At 48.5% G+C, this 20,715-nt stretch overlaps 1 protein-coding gene across 2 annotated transcripts in view; it reads right to left on the bottom strand.

Moving 5' to 3' along the window:
• The window catches only part of GFRA4 (GDNF family receptor alpha 4), an 82,030-nt gene extending 61,802 nt beyond the window's left edge, over positions 1 to 20,228 (bottom strand). For both annotated transcript variants that reach the window (XM_066632328.1, XM_066632329.1), the window contains exon 1: positions 19,500 to 20,228. In XM_066632328.1, the coding sequence (XP_066488425.1) occupies positions 19,500 to 19,539 (40 nt within the window). In that variant the 5' untranslated portion in view covers positions 19,540 to 20,228. The remainder of the gene's footprint in view (positions 1 to 19,499) is intronic.
• Positions 20,229 to 20,715: the final 487 nt, after the last annotated feature.

Below are 20,715 nucleotides of genomic sequence, written 5' to 3'. Positions count from 1 at the left end.
ACAAACAATACAATTTCTATGAGGAAAATGAAAGGTCAGCTTTGCGAGGATCTCCCACAGGTCCCGTGAAAGACCCCTGTCTGAAACTTGGGGGAACTTGTTTCAGTGGTCAGACTGACAACACAGACAATGGTTGGATGCACTAAAAGGCAGCTACAGAGCGAGATGCATAAAATACATACGTTTTATGTTTAAGAGTCTTTTTTCTTTACAACGTCTCTGAGACAGTGAAATGGGAAAGGGCCCCTTTTCTGCCAAAGAAAATCCCACCAGAACCTTGGGAATGTGTTTTGGGCACCCAGAGACGATACATCCCAGCTGGAGGGCTGTATAAGGTTTCAGGGAAGTTCTCTGTTTGAAATTAACTCTGGATTTTGTTCCCGGAGATGGTGCGCAAAGCGATGGCTGCAGGAAAGAAAAACTGTATCTGATTGGCGTCCTCCCCCCCAGTCCCCTTGGACTGTGAAGCAAAGGAATTCAAATCCACAGCCTGTGTGTTGAGGTCCTGGCTCCACCCCCAGCGTCAAAAGGGACTTGCTCCGTGGGGAGGCATCTGGGGGAAATTAGAACAGTGTTGAAAGGGACCTCTGTGAGGGTTTTACGATACAGGTCACAAGAAATGGATGCTGGAAAGGCAGCAGGACAGACACCTCTGCTCCAGGAATCAAGGGCAGATTTTCCTTGTATGTGCTGCTTGGGGAAGTGGAGCCTCACTGAGCCAGGATCTTCAGTGAATACACGGGAATGTGTAGTACAGTGGCCATATAACCATGTGGCAGGACCTATAGCAGGGCCCCAGTATAAGGACAATTTTACCATGTAGCCACAGCTGATCAGCAGCTTGGTAAAGAAGGAAAATCGTCCTCATGGCATGAAGGGTGCAGCATGTTTTGAATGTATAAAGCAGGGGTGTCCAAAGTTTTTGGCAGGAGGGCCACATCATCTCTCTGACACTGTGTCGAAGGCCAGGGAAAAAAAAGAATTAATTTACATTTAAAATTTGAATAAATTTACATAAGTTTACAAAAATGAATATATTAAAGTTGAACTTATATGAATGAATGAAGGTCTTGCAATAGCTCAAGGCTTATAAAAGGCCTTGCACAAAGCAAGGCTGGCCTTTCCTTTGCTGCCGCTACTGCATCACAGACGTGAAACAGCAAGCAGTGGAGGAAGCCCTCGTCCCACAGCTCACACGAGAGGTCAAACAGTCACCCTCACTCTGAGAGCAGTTGCATTGGGCCAGTGTGGGCTCCAACAAATCCCCAGAGGCTCATTGGAGACTGGGGACTCTCTGAGGGCCGCCTTGAGAGGCCTCAAGGGCTTCATGTGGCCCCAGGGCCGGGGTTTGGGCACCCCTGGTATAAAGTGTTGGCAAAAGTGTTTGCAGGTATAAATTAAACAGAGTCATATAGCAGAAGATCCTTTTTCTGATGAGTTACGGCTGCAGAATTCCGGTTTCTTAGCACCCCCCATCTCTCCCCCATGCCACTGAAAAGCTAGTATTTGCTTATTTTTTTTTCTTTTTTAACTCAAGAAGACTGACCACTTCTCTAGAACCATGGCACATGGAGCTAAAGAGACTGCCTTCTCCCACACAGACTAGCTCATTCCCTTAGAAGGGCCCTTCTTTGTGTGCCCCCCTTTCCTGAAGTGGTAAGAAGAAGGGCCTTCTCAGTGGCGGCCTTGCAAAATGTGGAATTCCCTCCTGGGTGAATTATGATCATCTCCCTCCCTGGCCACTTACTGATGAGTTTTGAAGACTTCTTTTAAAATTGTGCCTGGCTTTTGGTGGTGGATGGGGGGGGGGGAATAGTTTTGATAGGAGGATAGTGAGAGAGGTCTGCTGGATCTTTTAGTAGCTTGTCTTGTTCTTATGGCTTTACTTGTTTCTAGGTATATTTCAATTACTGTGGTTTTAATATGTGATTTTATTATGTATATGTACATTCATGCTGTAATCCATGAGGAAAGGCGCTATATCAATTTGCAAATAAACAAATAATCCAGTACCTATTACCAATGCTGAATTCACATTCCTTTGAGCAATGGAAATGTTATATATGGTGTCAGTGGCATAGCTAGAGGGGGGGTGCAAAGCACTAAGTTTTGCAGGTGCCTGAATGCGCGGTGCAAACGACCCCTCTTCCTCCCCTTTGGAACTAGGGGTGGGAACAAAACAAAGGCATTCACATCCCTCTCTCCATGCATTAGCCTCCATTTTGCTCTAGTGGCCCGGAATGCCTCCAAAGGGGAGGGGGAGAGGCCGCTTGCACAGCATGCTGAAGCTCCCTGCGAAACTTAGTGCTTTGCACCCCTTCTAGCTATGCTACTGGTTGTACCACAGGTTGCAACTGCTGTAAGGATCTTAAGTAGAAAAGCCACTCACAAAGAGAGACTGGACTGCTGTTATGAGACCAGGTAGATACCAAAAGGTGCTGGCCAATGTCATTCCAAAGCTTGGAGGCTACACTGATACAGATTGGGCCAAAAACAATTTTGACCCCAAATCAGCCAGGGGGATACTTATTTCTCTGCGGTGACGAAGCAATTAGCTGGACAAGTTGAAAGCAGACCACTGTTGCCCTCTCCTCCAGAGAACCTGAATATATCTCAGCAGCGGACTCACGCAGAGAGCTGTTACGGCTCAATAAGTTAATGATGATGATACCAACAGCTGTGTGAGACGGGCACAGCCAGAGAAAGCCAGTGGACACAGCAAGCACATTGATGTGAAGTGCCAGTGGGTGCATGACCTGCATGAACAAGGGCTTAGTGAGATGGATGACTGTCCTACAGAAGAGGGCAGCGGACATTCAGACCAAGCCACTGTCAAGGGTCCGCTTCCAGAGTCTGCAAGTGAACTTGTGGACTCCTGCTTGTGATGCTGAGGAAGGGGGTTGAAAAGTTGGCCATTTGAAGACAGTGTGTGGTCCAGGAGGTAGATGATTCAGAGGCTACCTACCTCCGACCTTTGCTCTTGTCCTCTATGACCCTCTATGCCCCTGACCTGCTGCCACCCTCCCTCCCTCTCCTCCTGACTTAAAACATGTAGGTGCCACCCTCATGAGCTCTGCAAGCCACATGGAGTCCCCCATGCTATGAGCTCTCTCTCACCCATGCAAAAGGAATAGGTCTACGATTCCCTCTTCCAGTGTTCAGGGCCCATATTGCCAACAGAGATGTACATGCTTTAAATTGCAAGCAAAGTGCTTTTCTTTGAAGCCTTTTTATTGCACTGAAACCTCTTTTGAACCTATGATTGCTTAATTTACACCCATAGACCCCCTTTTCCCAGCATAAAGTCCTGAGTTCAGTCCCCAGCAGCCCCACTTAGCAGATTTCAGGTACCAAGGCTGGGGAAAGCCTCTTCTCTACCTGAAATCTGGGAGAGCTGTGTTCAGCTGCAGCAAGCTGGATCAGTGATCTATGGGGTCACAAGTTAAACATATTGTTGACCTGGATACACTTAGGTTTTGTTTACTAAGTAGCAGCCGTGGACATCTGAACTGGGACTGTGCTGTAGGAGGAGAGGGCTTTAATTCTGGCCCCTGCTGTGATCCCCGTCCAGATCAGACCCCATCCCCATTACAGCTCTGGAGAGGGAAGGATTTAGACTGAAAGTGTGGAGTGGGGCTACGGGGCTTTAACCCTTTGCTCCATTGCACTTCAATCTAGATCCTCTCCAGCACCTGGTACAACATCTGCAAAGACCCCGATCCAGATCAGGAACTTAGTGGGGGCAAATGGCTAAATCTGTGGCATGTAAGAAATGTGCCTTCCTACCACTGCATGTAGTGGGTGCCCTGTTGGTGCTGATGGCAGGGGCTGCATGGCCTGTGCTGTATCCAGCTCAGGTTAGGAGGTGGCTGGAGGTCTCCTCGAGATAAGGGGGTACTTTCTCCTTACCCCATGTAATGCCCCAGCCTTCTGTATGGGGCTTCTTGGATCTATGCCAGATAGCTGGGGCAAATCTGGGAAGCCCGGTGTAATGCTAGAAGGGCTAGGGGGAGTTAGGATATGGCAAAGGGGATCTATGCCAATACGACCACACTCCTGGGCTTGATCTGCCCCCTTTGCTCAGATATGCCCACTCCCTTCCACTGCCCACCGCAACCTTACCTACACTGTCTAACGGAAGCTGGTGAGGCACCTGTGGGGTGAACCTGTGTTACACTGCCCTACACAACGTTAGCTCTGTGAACCTGACAGAAGTAAACATTCAGTATTTGTGCTTGTCACTTGATGTTCCAGCAATACACCTTTTATTTTTTTTTTGCCTTCCTTTTTGAAAGAAAGGTAAGCTGCTTTTACATTAAGTATGTAAATTAAAAAACATCTTGGAAGGAAGAACTAAAGGAAGCCGGAGAAATGGAAAAAAAAGAGACTGATTATGTGCATATTTTAAGCCTCCTGTTTCTCTGAATACAAGAATTACAAAAGAGGCAAAAAAATGTAGCGTGGACAACATTCCAAGAATTTAATAAATGGAAATATTTCTCTTCTTCTTTTGTTATTAAATTATAGATTAAAATAGGAAGCATGGGGGAATAGTGATGCATCTCTCTCTTTGTGTGAAGCTTACACAGCATTTGGCATAAAAGAAGTTGAAAGTGGCTGTGTAGAAGATCTCCTCTCATTTATCTTGAGGGGGAAAAAAAAATCAAGGCCTTAGAAAGAATTGCACAATGTCCACACCGCAGCGGGGCACCCAGTGGGTGGAGCTTCCAATGTAGAAGGGTTGCGTCTGCTCAGCCAGACTTCACAGGGAAAGGTCACCACAAGGTGAGGACTCCTGCAATTCATCCTGTGATGAGTAAGGACTTCTTCATAGCTGCACATGGTTGTACATGAGAACTCGTTCTTTTCTATTCTAGTTCTTCTAATAATATTTTTTCCCCCAAAGTTGAACCTCTGCTTCACTTTATTCAGAAGAGGAAGCGGGGGGGGGGGAGAAAAGTGTTAAGTACAGCTTGCCCCTTCCCCTTGGCATCAGAGCCATTCAGGACAGCAATGCTACTTTGCAGCTGCTGCCCCGAATCACTCCTATGCGCTTACACGGCACATTGTACTTACTTGCCATACTTAAGAACATAAGAAGAGCCCCGCTGGATCAGGCCAGAGGCCCATCTAGTCCAGCTTCCTGTCTCTCACAGCGGCCCACCAAATGCCCCAGGGAGCACACCAGATAACAGGAGACCTGCATCCTGGTGCCCTCCCTTGCATTGGCATTCTGACATAGCCCATTTCTAAAATCAGGAGGTTGCACATGCACATCATGGCTTGTAACCCAGAATGGATTTTTCCTCCAGAAACTTGTCCAATCCCCTTTTAAAGGCATCCAGGCCAGTCGCCATCACCACATCCTGTGGCAAGGAGTTCCACAGACTGATCACACACTGAGTAAAGCTTACCACTTCACCCTTCCTCTACCTCTGTTTCTGACTTTATTGGGCATGTTTATTGAAATGAGTATTCCCGTAACTCATGTTTATTGAAATGAGTTACGGGGGTTTTTCATCTCCCGGCAATGCTTCCCTATAAAAACCAACCATGAAAACCAGCTCAGCCTTAGAAAAACAGGACACAGGTAGAAAGTGAGCATTTAGGGATGGTAAATTAGTTGAACACATCAAGAGTACACACAGGTGGTAGTGGAAATTGTGCGAATGGGGTTGAAATAATGTTGTCAGGGTTGCCCTGACTTAACTGGGAGCAGAGCCGCCTGGGAGCCAGCCCCCAGGCTGGGCGGCGGCAGCAGCAGCAGCAGCAGGGAGAAGGAGCTTGCCTTAGCCCCTGTAGCCCGCAAGGGGAATGGAGCCCATGGGGCTGCCACAGGCGGATTCTCACACCTGTGTGGAGAGCAGTAGGGAGGCCAGAGGGGCCTGGCCTGTGGACTCTTGAGAGCAAGCTATGGCGAGTCACGACCAGGCGCTCAGTAGCAAACCTGACCTGTTCCCAAGCCTGGCGCTGGGGCCGTGGAGTCCTGGCAGGCTATGGGATTGAAGCAGAAGAAAAGCTGAACCTCCTGGGAGTGGGGGAGGGACAGTATTTTGAATAATGCCATCATGTTATATATCATTCATTGGGTAATATCAAATATTATGGCCAATGAACCAGGAAAAAAAACACAACCTCCTTATGTAACAAAAAGTGGATTTCCTTGACTCAATACTGACCAATGAGACTGATTGCTCTGAGAGCCAATGAGGTATTATGATGACAGAGCAGGGAAGCAATAAGGTGTTTGTTTTGGGTCAGCTCTCATTTCCATGAATCAGATCTAATGGTAGAACTCTTATTCAGTCGCATGAATGTCATCAAGTTGGCCACTGGCTTTTTGCTGGTGACTGATTTGTTGAATGACCTGTACTGTGATATATTAAAATATTTATTTTAATATTTAATGGGGGTTACACCAGCCCCAGTGATGCCACTGCATTTAGGCTGTGCGTCTCATAAGAACATAATAACATGCCCCACTGGATCAGGCCATAGGCCCATCTAGTCTGGCTTCCTGTATCTCACAGTGGCCCACCAAATGATATTGTAATGAGTTCTCGCACCGGGCGATGCAAACCCTAGTGACACCTCTACCTCTACCTTAACATGTGATGATGGCCCTGTTAGCTACTATTTTAGGAGTGGTGGAGGGACCTGACAGGTTTCTGATTGAGGGATGGGGCTTGGGGAGTTCATGAAACCCTTCACCTCTTCCCTTATAATTTGGGCACCACTCTGGAGTCTTAGAAGCAGGTGTGGTCAAAGTTGTGTGAGGAAACAATGTGTGAAGGGCTCAATGAAATCCACACATGTTCTTATCCATCTCTTTCTTGAAGAAGATGGCAATATTATTGGCTTCGAGTGAGGTGTTGGTGAAAAGTGTGGTTTTAGGAGTAATGGAAATGACTGGGGATGCTGAACTAGAGAGTAAAAGAAGAGTTGCCTTTGCTTGACAGAGGAAAAAAAAGAGGAGGAGGAATTCTTGTAATTAATGTCAGTGTGATCTTTTCCAGTCTCTAGAGGTGCTTTCTGGACCATGATTGAGAACAAAGTGATGGGCAAAACAGGAGGAGAGTGAAGCCAGAGTGTCCAGAAGATGATGGAGTAGCAGAAATGGCCCATGGTGGAGAACAGCAAGCCAGAAGGAGAAGAAGGTAAGTGGGGAACTGACAGCCATCTGTAGACCGGGGGAATGTTTGTTAGCATAGACAAATTGCCAACACAGACAGACGAAGAAGATCAAGATCAATCCAGCCAGATCAAGGACCAAGTGACCCCGGCTTTGAAAGGACATGACTTCTGTTCCTGTCCTATGCAATGCAAGTCTGGGCTGTTTCTGTTTAAGTGTTTAAGGGGGAAGTGTTGTCCCTCCAGGGACTAGTGTTGCCAGATCTCTGGTTTTCAGCATAACACTCAGGTTTGGGAGGTCCTAGAATGGAAAGGCCGTGTCCACTGTCTCCTCAGTGTGTGTGCTCCTCCTCCTGCAAGTGCACCCACCTTCTATGGGCCTGGAAGGACAGCGGGAGGAAGGGATGCAGCAGCAGGAGTTTTGTGGGAATGTAACTGGCTGCAACAACACGATTTTAAAATACTATTTTTAAAAGAGTTTCACTCTTTTTGAAAACGAAGATGATGCAATTTTTCCACTGAAAAAAGCTGGGGAGACTCCTCTTTTTTCCTCCTGATTTAAAAAAAAAAAAAAATCTTCCACAAGGGAAAAAAGTCTTGAATATCTTCTGCAGGATCAATATGAGGATTGCAAGCAAAACAAACCGAGGGTGTGAAGTGAAGAAAAACCCGTAGAGACGCCGGCTAAGCCAGGCCATCAAATTATTCATAGGAAGGTCAGCCATTCTGTCCGCCACTCTCCTAACACATCATCAGCACTCCTGCCAAAGCTGCATCACACAGAAGGTGAGCAGTCATTAATTACGGGCAAAATGGCCATCATTACAGTGCACAGAGCAGAGAGCGGACCTGTAGCTTGCAGGAGCTTCTGGCAGATGACATGTGTCTTATGTTGCTCTGCCTGCTGCGGAATCTCCCCCAGGAAAGGCTGAACCACCCGCTGTCAGGGGTGGAGGGAACATTTGTCTCCATTGTAATGGTGCCACAATAATCTCTGGGCAGCATACATTGTGATATTCCCATTTGGTCCTCACCATAGTCCTATGAAGAAGGGCAACCTGGTCCAAGGAGCCCCAGGTAATTGCACACCTGAACAGGGATTTCTTCACAGGTCCCTCAACACTCCCCTCCCCACCACAATGGCTCACTCCACAATGTGGAGCAAATATTGAGATCATGGAGCTTGCTTATAGGAAGTGGGGAAACGGGATGTTCTACCCAGGCTCAAACGTCCAGGTCCCCCTTGATGTGGGAAGGGGAGGTGGCCACTGCTACAGAGAAAAAGTAAGGCTGAGGTGGAGATCATGCTTGAGGATGTATGTGCAAACCTATTTCTTGTATCTACATGAGATGCCCAGATCTTGGAGCCGAGATGAGGCAGTGTTAGGACAGAACAAACAGGGTAGAATCAAGAGTTGGTCAGATCAGTTGCCTGCCTCTCTTGTCTATCACAGGACCCACCTGGCTCAGCCAACTTCTCAGTCTTGGTGGGCAGTAGTGTCACTAGGGTTTACGTTACGCGGTGTGGGAGGCCAGCATGTTACCCCCATGATGGGCCAGGACCACCTCCTGTGCTGGGGGCAGGGCAACGCCCCAGTTGGTGGGCGAGGTGACACACCATCGCTTGCCAGTGCTGGTTTTTTGGCTATAACGTTTGACAGATGATAGATATTTAAATGTGGTTTGTTTAATTGCATCCAGCATGAAATTCTGCATCAAAATATATATAACATGATGGTATTATTCTAAAATGCCAAAATTTAAAAAGTTTTGCCAGTGGTAGTGTCACCCCCCGTGCATGTCACCTGGTGCAGCCTGCACCCCCCCTAGCAATGCCACTGTGTCCAATGTGCCATCAGGGGACAGGCAGGGGCTATAATGAGGAGTCCAGGGCAGTGCCTTGCCCCAGGGCCCCCACCATTCTGGTGCTGGCACTGAGAACATTGTGAACAATGGTCTGTTGAGCCAGTGCTGGAACAGACACAGAGAGTGTGTGTAGGGGAGATCGTATAGGAACTCTACAACTTGAGATTCAAGAGATGGACTCATGTTCTCTTGAGAACTACAACTCCCAGACTTCCTATGTTCCAGCAGGTATTTCCTATTCTCAGGCAGGAGGAGCCAACAGGACATGCCAACCATCGAGAAGTGGGTTGGGGGGATGACAAGCGCCATCCTCATTGGTGAACACTAGCCAGGAAGGTCAGTGCCAGCGATAGGATTTACAGGTCCCAGAAAGTAGGGATGCAAAGTAATGCATGGAAGAAAGCTAGATCCCAAGGACAGGGCACAATATTTGAAGGGTCTGTATGCCCTACCACCAGAAGAAGAGCAGCAGATAGCCATGGAAGTTACTTAAGCAAAGGGACCTAAAGGAACCCAAAGAATTTCAGTCTTCCTCCAGTTGTTCAAAACGGGCAAGATCTGTTATGGATGAGAACGGGAGGCAGAGCCCACATCACGGGTCTGGGATCTGCATCTTCTGAAATCTTGGCAGTAGCGCTGTGAGCAGCTGGACTTATGGATCTGTCCACCTGGCCCTGGATTGTCCCAGCCAGCAGTGACTCCCCAGGCTCCATCCCTGCCTCTAGGGTTTCAGGGGGTCTTTCCCAGCCCCTCCTGGAGGTGCCTGTGATTGCACCAGGATCCTTCTATACACCAAGCATGCACACTACTGCCAAGCTATGGTCCATCCTCAACTTCCTTGACCTCTCTCACGCCCACTGTTTTCTAGACTCCATTCAGGACCCAACCTGTGCTTATCCCCAGAACCTGGTTTGATTCAAGGACTCGCCTTCAGAGGCAATAACGCAGAGGAGAGAGTCCTGCTTGGTTTTCTTCAATCACTGATTACCAAGACCAGCCTTCGGGCAGCACCTGTTACCCTGCACATACTTCATCTTATCTGATCTTGGAAGCTAAGCAACATCTGGCCTGGTTAGTATTTGGATGGGAGACCACCAGGGAATACCAGGTGCTGTAGGCTTATACCGTAGTCTTTCGAGACTGAAGGTTGCCAACCATACCAAGAGCAGCCTTCGACAAGCAGAATTTGCCGGGATGGTTCTATGCAAGCGAGGCAGAACTGGAGACCATTATGGCATTCAAGACCTCTCAGTTTAGAAATCTTGCACTGCCTTTGCCCTCCTTTTCACCAGCAATTCTAAATTCTTTGGCAGCCTGGATTAGGGATGCATCAACAATTGGGCAAAACTAGCAAATGCTGGGAATTTGCCTCACTGAACTGGAAGGCTGAATCTAGGTTTATTCAGGGACATAACACTTTGTCTGCACACTGCCTGATCATCTCGGGGACTACAGCGAGAGACTCTTCCCCGCCCTGCCCTCCCGCAGGCAAAATGCTGTTCTGATGAACGACTGTTGATGACGCTTGGACTAAAGGATGCTCCTGGCCTTTCTTCTTGGTCCAAAGAAAAAACCAGGAATGGAAAACCCACCAGGGTGCCTTTATGACATCAGTCTTATGATTTTGTATGCCTGGACCATTGTAAATCTCTGCTTGCCAATAGCACACTGCAAGGATGGGACATGAAAGATGAACCAGAAAGCCAAATTCCACGGAGAAAGACTGAGGCCCCAGCATCCTTCCCCCAAGATCAATAAACTGACTTCAAAGCACCCCATACTTTGGCAGCCCTTCTGACGCACACCTGTGTGCATGTGGGGTCGAGTCTATTGCCCGAGCCTTGCCAGAGTCAACCCAAATTGAGCAGGTCCTGCTAATGCCAGACGCATTCACCAGTTGGTCTCCATAAATCAGAGATAAAATACAACGGCTTTTATAGCCTCTCTCATGCGCCCTGCATCCCAGAAGGCTTTTAGAAAGATGAATTATACAGTTGCGGGGTGATGGTATGTAACAAACGATAGCCCAGGGAAGGAGAAGCTATGAAGGGGAAAAGGGGATGTTTTTCTAAGGAGTCTGTGAAGAGATATAAAGCAGGGAGTGGTGGGAAGGCAGAAAGGGAGTTGAGAAGGAGCTGTGCTGGGAAGAAAAGGGAAATGGGTTGATTGCAATAACTGATAGAAGACTTTTCTTGGATGTACAAACCACCTCATGTGACCCTTCAATGTCATGTTGTAGCTGTGGACAAGGAAGTCTCCAGGGCGATGGCCACTTTTCCCACAAGCTTCCCTCATGGAATGTTTTCAAAAACCATTCTGGGCTGGAAGATCTTTGGCGCCATCCCAGATCTGTGATTTTATTTTATTTTTTTAAATTCATGGATCTTTTTGTCCTTTTAATTATTTTTTTTATACTGTCACCTCATCTTTGCTATTTCAGGAAAGAGGCAACTTCACAAAGGAAGATGATGAAAGTCTCAGAAGAATTACCCAGCAGGTACAGCCAAAGAAGAAGCAGAGACAACCAGCTGTCAGGAAAAAAAATGCCAACATTGGCCGCTGTGCGCCTTGCGCCACGGCTATTAAGAGATTCTGCTACCTGTATAGGCACTGATTTGAGCTGGTACTAAACAAATCACAGCAAATTCAATGAGTTCTTTTTTTTCTTTTTTTTAAAAAAAACCACTGCTGTACATGATGAAGAATAAACAAGAGCTTCTCACCCCAGTCACTTTCTACCACATGCCAGTTTTTCCTGGAAGAAAGTATGCTTAAAAAAAAGAAAGCCAGCAGACTGCAGTTAGATGCTTTGATGTCAGATGCACAAATAAAAATGCAGTGCGGAATGAAAAGAGACCGTTTGCCAACCGGACAGCTCTCCTTCTTATGGGGGCAACTGGGAACATTCAACATGTGGCTGGCTTTATTTAGGTCTCAGGCTCACGTCCCACCTTCTTGCACATTAGGCAAGCTCATGTCTGCAACCCTTGAAAACAAAGAAGGGGCATGGCAGTAGTGGAAGCCCTAAAAACATGCAAACCTTCTGGAGAAAACTGCTTGGTCAGGCCGATACAGGGCAGGAAAAGGCAGTTAGGCAGGTCTTGAACAGTGTTAAAAGCCATTCAAGGCACAGAACAGGAGGAGCTTTGCCTGGTGCCTCTGAGATGGTCAGGGAGGGCCAGGCATGCGTATCTAGAGAGGGAGTGACCCAGTTTGGGCACTATCACCAAGAAGGCCCTACCCCTAGTAGCCACCCTCCTAACCTCCGGACAACATGTTACCAAAGACACAGTGTAGTTGTTGGATACGGCAGTTCCATTTTGCTTCCCTCCCCTTTCCACTTCATGTTTAGTTCACCTTACCCTGGAGCAGTAGTGTAGCTGGTGGGGGGCAAAGCAGTAAGTTTTGCAGGGAGCCTCACTGTGCCATGCAAGTGGCTCCTTTGGAGTCATTCTGGGCCACAAGAGCACAACGGAGGCATGTTTTGTTCAAGCGGCCTGGAATGGCTCTGAAAGGGAGAGGTACAGTGTGGTAAGCCTCCCTGCAAAACTTAGTGCTTTGCACCCCTTTTAGCTATGCTACTGTCCTAGAGCCTAATATCATTGTGTATTGGAATTGAGGAAGATGCTGCGAAGAAATGGGATGTGGTGTCAGCGGTGACCCTTTGCTTTGGTGCATCTGAGAAACATGGGGTTAAAGCCTGGGCTTTCAGCAATGGGTGCGCTGCAGGGCTGCAGGTGTGCTAGAGGCAGGTGGGTCATTACAGAGATAAAAGCAGCACCTGGAGTAGTGAGAGTCTGTGGGCTGCAGTTGGAGGGAGAGGAGGCTTGTTAGTTTATTGGACTGACTTGCTGGCTAACCGATTAGTCAGTAACTGACTCCCAAACTAGCTAATGGATTAATGAACTGGCACACTGGCTGATGGGCCAGCGACTGGACTACCCAAACAGAGACTGCTGGGTGGTGGAGAGCTGAGATGCTGGTGTTGTATTTAGAAGTACTTGGGGAAGGGACCCTACAGGCAAGCTGCTTACTAGTCACTGTCCTGCTGGTACTGGGGTTTGACAGTAGGTGTACATTCTGCTATAGTTAGCTGTACTTGGGCTGGAAGGGGGTTAATTAGCTTGAAGTGGGCATAAGTTCTCTAGGCTCAGTTTAGAGCAACAGGCATTATGATGTCTTCCTGCCACTTTCAGTGGGGGCATTTTTTTTGCATCATAGATTTTCAGCCTTAGGAAGCCCCAAATACAGGTCGCAAGATTTGTGGTCCGGTAAAGCAGCTACCACGCTTTCCAGACTCTCAAAGAGAGTCTGGTCCAACAAGAAGCTGACGGAACATACCAAGATCCAGGTCTACAGAGCTTGCGTCCTGAGTACAGTTCTGTACTGCAGCGAGTCATGGACTCTTCACTCACAACAGGAGAGGAAACTGAACGCTTTCCACATGCACTGCCTCCGGCACATCCTCAGCATCACCTGGCAGGACAAAGTTCCAAACAACACAGTCCTGGAACGTGCTGGAATCCCTAGCATGTATGCACTGCTGAAACAGAGACGCCTGCGTTGGCTCGGTCATGTCGTGAGAATGGATGATGGCCGGATCCCAAAGGATCGCCTCTATGGAGAACTTGTGCAGGGAAAGCGCCCTACGGGTAGACCACAGCTGTGATACAGGGACATCTGCAAGAGGGATCTGAAGGCCTTAGGAGTGGACCTCAACAAGTGGGAAGCCCTGGCCTCTGAGCAGCCCGCTTGGAGGCAGGCTGTGCAGCATGGCCTTTCCCAGTTGGAAGAGACACTTGGCCAACATTCTGAGGCAAAGAATGAAGGCCCATAGCCAGGGAGACAGACCAGGGACAGACTGCACTTGCTCCCAGTGTGGAAGGGATTGTCACTCCCGAATTGGCCTTTTCAGCCACACTAGACGCTGTTCCAGAACCACCTTTCAGAGCGCGATACCAGAGTCTTTCCAGACTGAAGGGTGCCAACATGGCATGGCCTATCTTTGCAGGTCCGCTACAGTGACGGAACACACATTCTGGTCATTGTCAGTGGTGAGCTAGAAGCACACTTGGCTGCATGCTTCCAGACTGCTTCCGAAGAGGTCATGGAGGCCCAGTGCATGGAAGCAGGAAGAGGAGCTCCGGTCAATGATGGTGAGTCAGCAGCTGGGGTGTAGTAGCCAGGGGGTGGGGGAAATTATAGAGGAGGGTGGGAGGTGTGTCAGATGAAAGGTGACATTTGGTGGGCATGTGAGCCGCCATGCATCCTCTGTCTCCTCAGACTTGTGCCAACCAAGTAACTTGTGTGGGTCTGAGAGGCTCCACTGGTGACCAGGAGGCTTACAGGGAGATAAGGGACAATATGTTTCCTTACCCCTCCTGATCAGCCCCTTCCCTCACCATAGTATGCAGAACAGCCTGTTTGTGTGAGGCATGGAAAACCATAGAGTTGGGCTGTTAAAAGTGTTCAATCCCAGTGATCCCAGTAGGAGAACTGAGAGGATAATGCTTGCCTATTGAAGTCAATGGGGTTTTGCGAATGTTGTGGTTGGATCATGTCCATAGATTCTTCACATGAGAGTTATTTTTAAACCACCTTGAAGGCAGCAGGGGGAAGCTGTTCTCCAACATCCTTTCCTGAGTCTTTTACTTTAGTTTATTATCAGTTATTAGCCATCATAACCTGCTGGGATCTCTACTGTACAGAAGTATATCTTTGGGTATTGGGTGGTGGAGGGAACAGACATCAGGGGGTCTGCCTTGATGTTCACTGAACTTGGGGTGGACCACTCATTTGTGACTTTGCCTAATCTTGTTTTAAAGTCATCTCAGTTAGGCTCCATGGTTGCATCCTGTGTAAATCAATTGTGCGAAAAATTACCTGTTTATGTTGTTTCTATACCCTGCCCTCACTCAATTTCATTGAATGGTGTTGAATTCCAATATCTAGAGCAGGGGTGTCCAAACCCCGGCCCGGGGGCCACTTGTGGCCCTTGAGGCCTCTCAATGCGGCCCTCAGGGAGCCCCCAGTCTTCAATGAGCCTCTGGCCCTCCGGAGATTTGTTGAAGCCCACACTGGCCCAACGCAACTTCTTTCAGCGTGAGGGCGACTGTTTGACCTCTCGTGTGAGCTGTGGGATGAGAGTTCCCTCCACTGCTTGCTCTTTCACATCTGTGACGCAGCAGTGGCAGCAAAGGAAAGGCCAGCCTTGCTTTGTGCAAGGCCTTTTATAGGCATTGAGCTATTGCAAAGCCCTCATTCATTCATATAAGTTCATCTTTAATATATTCATTTGTGTAAACTTACGTAAATTTATTCAAATTTTAAATGTAAATTAATTCTTTTTTTCCCTGGCCCCTGACACAGTGTCAGAGAGCTGATATGGCCCTCCTGCCAAAAACTTTGGGCACCCCTGATCTAGAGCAAGGGGAACTGGGAGGGCAGGAAAGAGAGAGAGAGAGAATTTAGAAGGGGAGGGTTGACTGATGAAGGTTAAGGTATGATTTTTTTAGCAGGACTGGCTCAACCTGGAAGGCAAACGAGGTAGCTGCCCTAAGGCAGCAACAGTCAAGCTTCTCCACAGAATCTTGGAGTTGGAAGGGATCTTAGAGATCATCCAGTCCAGCCCCCTGCTCAGTGAAGGCAACTGCTACAGTGTCCCTGGTAGGTGGCCTCCAGTCTCTCTTGGAAAGCTCCAATGAGAGAGTGCCCCAACTGCACAGGTTGGGCTGTTCCTGTGCCAGGCAGCTCTTTTAGTGAGGAAGATCGACAGCATAAGTGAGCCCTGATGATCAAAGCTGTGGTATTTCAGTCTGAGCCTGCAGACTGGGCACAGAATTCTGGGTCATGAGGATGTTGTCTGTCTTTTGTTTTTGTTCTTAAATTTCTAGCCCTTAGGAGGACAGAGCCTGGTGAATTCTCAGGTGTGGGTGTAGATTTAGGGTGGCAGGTGAGCAAGGGTTTTTTTATTAGGAACAGAGCATAAGCTTTCACTACCTCATTCACTTCCTCCATGAGCTAGAATTATGCAGATAGAAAAACCTGCAAATTATATCTGAATGTGCACAATCCAGTCACAGGATCTGGGTTACCTTGGTGCAGAATTCTGGAACTGGCTGCGCAGAAGACTCATGGCTCTGTTGGGGGTTTGGGAGAGACCTTGCAAAAGAAGTTCTGGATTCCACCGTGAGGCTGAAAAAAGAGGTGTGGGAGGCCGTTGCATCACTGCACATTGTGGCCAGTGGGGTTGGCAGCCAGAGCAGTGGATGTCCATCATTTCTCCAACTTTGCCAGAATCTGTTGACGGAGGGCCAAACCAGCCATGATGGTAGCAGATCTGGGTCTGCCACAGAACCCTTGGAGTGGCAAGCAAGGTGGGGATTGGAGGGAGAGATGTATCCCTCATGTACTTGTCTCCCTGAAATAACTTTGTGTGGTTGATTTTTCTCCCAGTGGGGCTAGAAGTAACTCCAGCAGAAGAACAATGACCAGTTTTTTTTCTTTTTGAGTAGGGATTTTTGAAAGGTGGGGGAAACAGGGTTTGCCCTTTCATGTAAGGCAGCAGATTGGTTGGGAACGCTCACCTCCACCCCCATTTGCCTCCACTGCTCTTGCTGTTTCCGCTCCATGAATTGGAAAAGGAAGAGACCCCTTTTCTCCCCACTTCCTCTTTTGTGCCATTCTTTTTCCAATCCAGGGAATGAGAGGGGCAAAAGTGGCAAATCATTAGGTGTAGTGGGGATTGCACTGAGCATGTAGTGTCCGGCGCCAGGAGATCTTGGACTGGCCAGGGTGGGGGAAAGCATGGGGGCATTGACCTTTCCTGCTGCACTTACAATACCTTCACACTGCTTTATAGAGAACTGGTTCACCCCAGGTGAGCCATTTGTTTATAGCGCACCATCAGAGGGCCACAGTGCATTGCTTCAGCTGTTACATTTAACTGTAAAGATCCAGGATAAAAAACTCCTTGGGGCAGTCACAATCTTGTAGTCTAACTCACAGGGTTGTTGTGCAGCTAACTTGAGGGGGGGGGAGAAGGAGCCATGTATATCACCCTGAGCTCCTTGTAGAAACGGCAGTTTATAAGTATGAAAGAAGTGTAGGTACATGAGCCGTGCGCCCTCAGCACTTTGACTGTCAAATGGGGAAGGGGATCACTGACCTCACAAGGTGCTGGTTGGCTACATCAGGGCCTGGCCAGGTGGTGAACTTCCCTGTTAGGGGTCAGATGAATGGTGTTCAGGGCCTCTGAAATGGCACAGCCAAAAAGTATACTTCAATGTATGCTGGTCAGTGTGCAGATATATTGCTGTGCACTGTACATTTATTGTGCAGCTTTGTAAGCTCCTTTAGGCATTTGCTTTGGCATGGGAAAGTTGGGATATTGATGAGGATGAGGATGATTTATTTATTCACATTTTTATACCGCCCTTCCTCCAAAGAGCTCAGGGCAGTTTACACAGCTGCTCCTCCCCTCCTTCTTGTCCTCACAACAACCCTGTGAGGTAGGTGAGGCTGAGAGAAAGTGACTGGCCCATGATATGAGGACACAGCCAGAATAAGAGAGCAGATGATGTGTTGGTTTCTGACCAGGAAATCTGGGTTCAAGTCCTCCCTCAACAGAGGAGCTTCCTGGGTGACCATGGGCCAGCCACGCTCTTCCAGCCTACCCAATCTCTGAGAGCTGCTGGGAAGGTGACATGGGTAAAACCCCTGGTGTGCCAACCTCTGTCCATTCCTTGGCAAAGCAAGGCAGGATAAAGGCTGGATACACAGAAACGTGCTTGTCGGTGACCAGAGCAGCTTCTACGTTCATGTTCATAGCTGGGTTTCTGTACTGAGCATGGGTTGACCAGGAGAAAATGACCCTTCTGTCTCCTGGACATCAGTCATGCCCCAGTTTTGCCCTTTCAGCTTCCTTTAGACATAATGCAAGTTGCCCTCCACCTCCCGCTGTAGAGAATGTTGCCCGCCCTCAGTCGTCAAGCTGATGGTCACGCAGCCAGTTCCCCCAACAGCAATTCCAGGGGAGACGTTTGTGTGAAGCCGGCTGTGTGCAGGGGCAGCTGCATTTCCTCCAGGACTCCGGGAATAATAATATTTTTATGATGCGAGTGGAAGACATCTGTTTCTGTGAGGGTACAAACATGGCTCGGCTCCACACCTCCTTGCCTTTGCCACAAGGTGAGGTGCTTCCCTCCCCAGTCACTGCATCTAAATAGCTGCACCTGTGTGCGTACAGTCCACACAACTGTATAGTCCACACAACTGGGGTGTCACATTTGACTGTGTAAAAGGGGAACCAGACTATATGTACTGAAATAGACTTGTGCAAACTGCACCCTAGGGGCAAGGGTGACTGATCTCCCCCCTCCCTGTCTCTGTCCTGATCGGCACATCATTTTTGAACACTTGAAGTTCTTCTGCATGAGAATGAAAAGCCAGATGTATCTTGAGATTCAGTGCCTGCTATTGAAATGAGTAAAGGGGGAGAGGAGGAGGAGGAGGAGGAGAGAAGGGCAAGTGTTTCAGAGCAGGACCCATTACTTCAGTCAATGACCTAACTGATTATGCACAATTAAGTAACTAGATCGCCCTCTTTTCCTGGAACTTCCAGCAAGTGAGACAATCTTGAGGAGGGGGAGGGGCACTCTTCCTTGGCTCCCCTGACTTCAGAGTATTTCAGTGCACCCCGAACATGTGCAGGGACAGAGACAAAAAGGTTGTGATCCAACGCACACTGACTCGAGAAGCAAGAACCATTGAAATCAGCAGGGTTTACTTCCAGGCAAACACATGTCAGATTTGGATCGGCAAGCCTTGGATTGAGGGAATGCATTTTCACTAATGGGGTGCTAAAATCCCATCAAACATCCCACCCCCCCCCCCACACACAAAATGATTCCTTGCCTTGAAATAGCAATTCTCTGTTGCTAACTAGCTTCTTACACCAGTTCTAAATACATGTTTATGTGTGACCCCTGGGCCCTTTCTCTACTGAAAGACCTTCCACACACAGTTGGGGACGATGACCTCTCTTTCTGGAGCATGGTCTGCTCAGTCTTCCTCTGAGCACCTCACCACAATCACTGGATGCCAACTGGCTGCCTCTTTTTTTGCCAACACAATCAGTGTGGTTGTGGGGGGGGGGGGGGGAGAATGGATTTCATTTGACCCTGCTTGTGCATGCTGGGGATTGGTGTGGGTGGGTTTCAATACTTCCAGCAGCAGTGTGGGAGAGTTATTTCACACCCATTGATTCAGAATGGCAAAAGGTGAGCTGAACACACTGCTGTTGCACAGGACCCCAAATCTGACACCTGTCCTTAACTCAAGGCTTTCCTGCGGGGTCACCCCCTGTCACAGGGGGCAAGAAGGCGGCATTCCTCACCATTCTTTGAACCCCAAACATGCATCTACAAACTGTGCTCCTGTTGGCTCTTGTCACACCTAACACTGAGAAGTCACACCAAGGCAGCCAAGCTCTTTCCACTCACCTGTCAGGATCAGTGTGAAAAAATACCAGATCCCCTTCATCCTGGATTATATCCTGGGCCCTTCTGTGATCTCACAGTCCGGCAAAGGTGCAGAGAAGGGTGCTTTGCGGTTCCAGCTCTTGCAATCCCACCTCAAGACTTCCCCGTGCTTTGGGGGATCCAACCTTCGTCTTGATCGGAAAGCATGCTGCCAGCTCACCTAAGCCCCTGAGATCCAGGCAGGCTGGCTCAGGAGGGGTCCTCTGGACGACTTCTGCTCTTCATCCCTCTCTAACTTCCAGATCCAGTCTAGCAAGTGGATTTCCCCTCCCCTTCTCCTTTGCAAACTTCTTGCAGATGGGGGAAAAAAAAAGGAAAGGTTGAGATTCAGGGAGTAGATCAGTCACCCTGTCAGGTCAACAGGGCTTGACATCATTCAAGGCATCCACAGTCCATCTCAAGGCAGGCACACTTTGACAGGGAAAGGCCGGAGTATTGTCTCAGGAGCGATGCACAGCTCCTTTCTCCTTCCAGCCTTCAGTAGCTCTGTGCCTGCCTCTGTTCCTAAATGCTGCTTCTCTCTGCCTGGTCAGGGAACAGCTGGAGCAGTCTTAAAGGGACAGAAGCAGGCACGCTTGCCGAAGGGACAAAGAGCTTATCCTGTGGTCCCTGGGTCCTCTTCCACCACTATTCCTCGGACCACTCTGCCTCCGCTGGGTTCAGAGTCATTTGATGGGCACCAGCATTTGTTCTGGAACAATAAGAGAGGCAGAGCTGTAAAGTTCACAAGCTATGCTCTGGAAAGGAGGGGCTGGATTTGCCAGGCTGGGGTTGTCATCTGTCGCTGGCTGCAAAGAATTGTACAAGAGGTTAGGAAAAGGTTCAGGAGGGCAGTGGATGCCTTTCCAGCACAGCACAGAGATGCTCGGATTCAGAGGAGTAGCTAGAGGGGTGCAGGCAGGTGCCTCTGTTTCACTCCTACCACCCAGAATGGCTCCCAAGGGGAGGGTTTGCTTGCACAATGCAGTGAAGCTCCCTGCAAAACTTAGTGCTTTCCCCCTTAGCTATGCCATTGCTTCATATTGCCTAATGCACTTCCTTCCCTACCAGTCGGTCCAGTTTGAAATCTAATATAGAAAAGGGCGCTGGAATGACCTGGGAATGGAGGGCGTGACCACCAGCAATAAACACAAGCAATATTTTTGGCTTTTGGTTGCCAAAGTGCAAACGCTTATTT

This window comes from Tiliqua scincoides, chromosome 6 (genome assembly GCF_035046505.1).
Source record: "Tiliqua scincoides isolate rTilSci1 chromosome 6, rTilSci1.hap2, whole genome shotgun sequence".
In the NCBI taxonomy this organism is placed as follows: domain Eukaryota; kingdom Metazoa; phylum Chordata; class Lepidosauria; order Squamata; family Scincidae; genus Tiliqua; species Tiliqua scincoides.
This window is presented reverse-complemented; position numbering and strand designations above follow the sequence as displayed.